The sequence below is a fragment of the Etheostoma spectabile genome, chromosome 18 (assembly GCF_008692095.1).
Source record: "Etheostoma spectabile isolate EspeVRDwgs_2016 chromosome 18, UIUC_Espe_1.0, whole genome shotgun sequence".
In the NCBI taxonomy this organism is placed as follows: Eukaryota; Metazoa; Chordata; class Actinopteri; order Perciformes; family Percidae; genus Etheostoma; species Etheostoma spectabile.
This window is the reverse complement of record NC_045750.1, coordinates 10,915,209-10,918,720: the sequence shown is the minus strand read 5'-3', so window position 1 is coordinate 10,918,720 and position 3,512 is coordinate 10,915,209. Positions and strand designations below refer to the sequence as shown.

The 3,512-nt window shown below is 39.8% G+C and overlaps 1 protein-coding gene across 2 annotated transcripts in view; it reads left to right on the top strand.

The window, feature by feature from the left end:
* akap12b (A kinase (PRKA) anchor protein 12b) overlaps positions 1-3,512 on the top strand; it is a 38,561-nt gene that overhangs the window by 24,767 nt on the left and 10,282 nt on the right. The window contains exon 1 of one of the 2 annotated variants that reach the window (XM_032542262.1): positions 2,175-2,444. The exons of the other annotated variant lie outside the window; for it this stretch is intronic. Within the exon in view, the coding sequence (XP_032398153.1) occupies positions 2,420-2,444 (25 nt within the window). The 5' untranslated portion in view covers positions 2,175-2,419. Of the gene's footprint in view, positions 1-2,174; positions 2,445-3,512 lie in introns of those variants that run through there. 2 annotated transcript variants of the gene reach the window in all.

Sequence of the window (3,512 nt, the reverse complement as noted above, 5' to 3'; positions counted from 1 at the left end):
AACTGTTAAGAGGAGACTGTGTGAATCAGGCCTTTAATGGTCAAATAGCAGCTAGGAAACCACTGCTAAGTAGAGGCAACAAGCAGAAGAGATTTGTTTGGGCCAAGAAACACAAGGAAAAATGTCTTATGTCAATTAGACAAGTGGAAATCTGTGCTTTGGTCTGATGAGTCCAAGTTTCAGATCTTTGGTTCCAACCATCTTGTCTTTGCAAGATGGAGAAAAGGTGACCGGATGGATTCTACATACCTGGTTCCATTTTCAGTTATTTCAGACTTTTTTGTTAAGTACAAAATTCCACATGTGTTCATTCATAGTTTTGATGCCTTCAGTGATAATCTACAACGTAAATAGTCATGAAAGTAAAGGAAACGCATTAAATAAGACGGTGTGTTCAAACTTTTGGCCTATACCTCCAACTGCAACAACCCATGCAGCTAAGTGTAGCCTGAAGCTGTGCCTACATTAAAATATTTCAGTATGTATGTAAGTCTAGGAATGTGACTGATGTGAGTCATATAAAGGAAGCTGGGAGGGGAAAGGAAGATGTGGGCCAACCCCAAAAGAGGTACTCTCATTAAACTCTAAATTCCCTTCGGTCTGACTCATTGTCTACTCAGCATAATATAGAGTACTGTCATAATGGTCATTATGTAGTATAGTACTCATAGTAAAATACCAACCAGATGAGTCACTGCAATAACAGAAAGCCTCACTGGTGTGTCAGAATGAAATTCTTAGTAAATGACTGTGATGAAATGAGAGGGTCTTCCATGATATACCCATAGGATTCCACTCTTAACTTGCTGCTATCTATTAATGCATGTAGGGAATTAAACTATATATTTAGACCAGTGAAAACAGCAGACGTGTCAGCCATAGAGAGCCTAGTTTTGCAAAAGGAAAAAAAAGCTATACCGTTCCAGAACTGACCAACGGGAAAGCGGGTCCCAGAGCTTTTCTTTTTGTCTTGATTTGACCTGATTTGATTTTAAGTGGGTGTTTTTTTGCACCTTTAGAAATGGAGAAAATATTCAGTTTAAGAGTTTCAGGTAAATCTTTAACTAAGAAAAGCACACAAAAATAGTGTACATGCTGACGGTTATCCTGTTGTATGCAAAGACCCTGCTGTAACTGCAATAATATAGTGCCTGGAGCACTATATATTTGCAGCTATGCTTTTTATCATTACATTTTCTCTCTATACATTTAAAAGCATAGACTTTTGGGTGTGTGTGTGGCGGGGGGTTTTCAGACAGTACTTGATTAACGCTGTTATCACCCATTTTGGAGCCTTCTGGATGGAATTCACACATTCCTCTGGGACAATGCTGAAGTGTGACAGATCAGATTATGCTGGTATTTACCTGAGGATTTATCTGCATTCCTTCTAGTCTCTCCCCTCCCTCAGACAAAAGCTGAATTAAATGCGTCTGTATTGGCGCAATTGAGAGTGGCTTGTTAACATTCACGGGGGCAGGCGGCAACTCGATGGCACCCCCGTTCATGTTAGGTTTGGGTTAAGGCCCTCGGTATGAACTTCACCTCAATCATGGATATGTCTGGAGAGTTTTTGAGACTGTGCAGTGAACTATGACTTATTATTTCATTAATTTCAAAAGCAGGGAAAGGCTGAAATAAATAAAATAATAAAATAGCTTTTTCTCCAATGTAAAATCCTGAAATTTCATCTGGTTGGCCTTTTCTGAACATTCCTCCACATGACTAGTGACATTAACCATAAAATACGAGGGAGAGCCCAGTTGCCTCTTGAAAAAAAGGGGGGGTGACGGATTTTCAGTTAAACAAAAAAACTGTGTTTTGAGGTCATGCATGGGTATTAAGGCCAGAGAAAAGATTGTAGCCTTCCCCCAATCTGCTTCAAAGTAACAATGTGTATGGGTTTGTGTGCATTGGGGGGTTGTATGGAGTTTGAACATGTAGAATTACTTTTTTGGAGGGATGGGTGACAAATGCATCCTTTAAAAGTTTCCGTGATGAGCTTCAGTCGTCCCAGCTGAACGGTGACGTCCGAGGGGAGGGGTCCCATTTAGAACAGCTGAAGAGAGGAGAAGGAGGTGGGAGAATGAGGGAGGGAGGGGTGGTCCTAACATGACATGTGTGTCAGTCTGTTGAAATGTGTGTGGAGCCCTCTCTTCTGGTCATAGTGGCTAAGAAGCGCTGGGAGAGAGAGAGAGAGAGAGAGAGAGACACTGCTTCTGGCATCACACTGAGTTTACTAGTGTAGACGGAGCCAAGCAGAAAACCCCAATAGATTTGACTAAGTGTGCACAGAAGTAAAAGGAAACAAGAGAGACTCACATTTGAATTATATATTTTTATAATCGGATATTTTCAAATCTTTCGTCTTATTTTTTAATTTTATTTTTAAAGGAGGATTTTTTTTTTACTTTTCCCAATGCTTGGAACAATAACTCTAACAGGTAAGAAGAATGATTCAAAAATGTCTTACTTACATTTTTAACTATTTAACGTTCTCTTTAACTTTGCTAAACGTGTGACAGCTTTACTGTGACGTACCGATATAATTTAAGATAAAACTGTTCATTTATTTAGGATATGTATGAAACCCAAAGCAGGGGTTTGTCCTTAAATGAGTGAGCATAGCCGAAGGCATTGTTGTCCTGAGGGTGTGGTTAGTTAGCATTGTGATTTGTAGATGTCCTGGCTTTGGTTGTTGGGTGATGGTTTTGCTTAGGCTAATGTAGAAAGTAAAACAATGATTTAAAGCTGTAATGTTCTTATTTCATTCACTTTTATTCAACCTTGTTCATGAGTTTACGCTTACTGTATTAAGTGTTCATTCATTATTCTTATGCATCACCAGTACTTTACAGAAAACATCTCTGTTTTTCATCGCTGTTCTACAGTAGCCCTGTAGTGAAAACCTGTAGTAACAGATACCTCTCACATTGTACTTTCTCTCACCAAAGCTAACTGCGGAATGCCCTGAACTCTGAAGTATACAGCCAAACTTTGTTCAAGCCTGCTTTTAGCTCATATCTCCTTCCAAGCCAGCCCCCTGTGTCCCATCAGAGAAGTTTTTCATTAGATTAGAGTGGGATCCTAATTCCCAGTGGGGCTTTTCAGTTTAGCCGCAGAGGGTAGGGACTGAGGAGAAGGGAGGGGGCGTATGAAATTAATTGCATGCCAAAACTGATTCTTCTTCAGTTCATAACTGGAAGTGATGGTTCAAATGCGCAGGTCTGGAATCTTTTGCTTTGTGATGACCTCAGGTTTGGGTTTCTGTACATAACCAGGATATGTAAGCATATAAATGGATAAATATTAAGGTTTGTATATATGGCTTTGGGCTAATATAATTCAGACTTTAACTAAATGGTGTAACTGTGTGTTATCAGTGCTGTCGATTCCTCGGAGTCAGTGTGACCACACCTTTTGATACAGAAAGGGGGTGCTGGTATAGGGTTTGTTGGGGGAGGGTGTAGATGTCTTCTTGCCCTCTTTTTTTTTTTTTTTAACGGACTTCT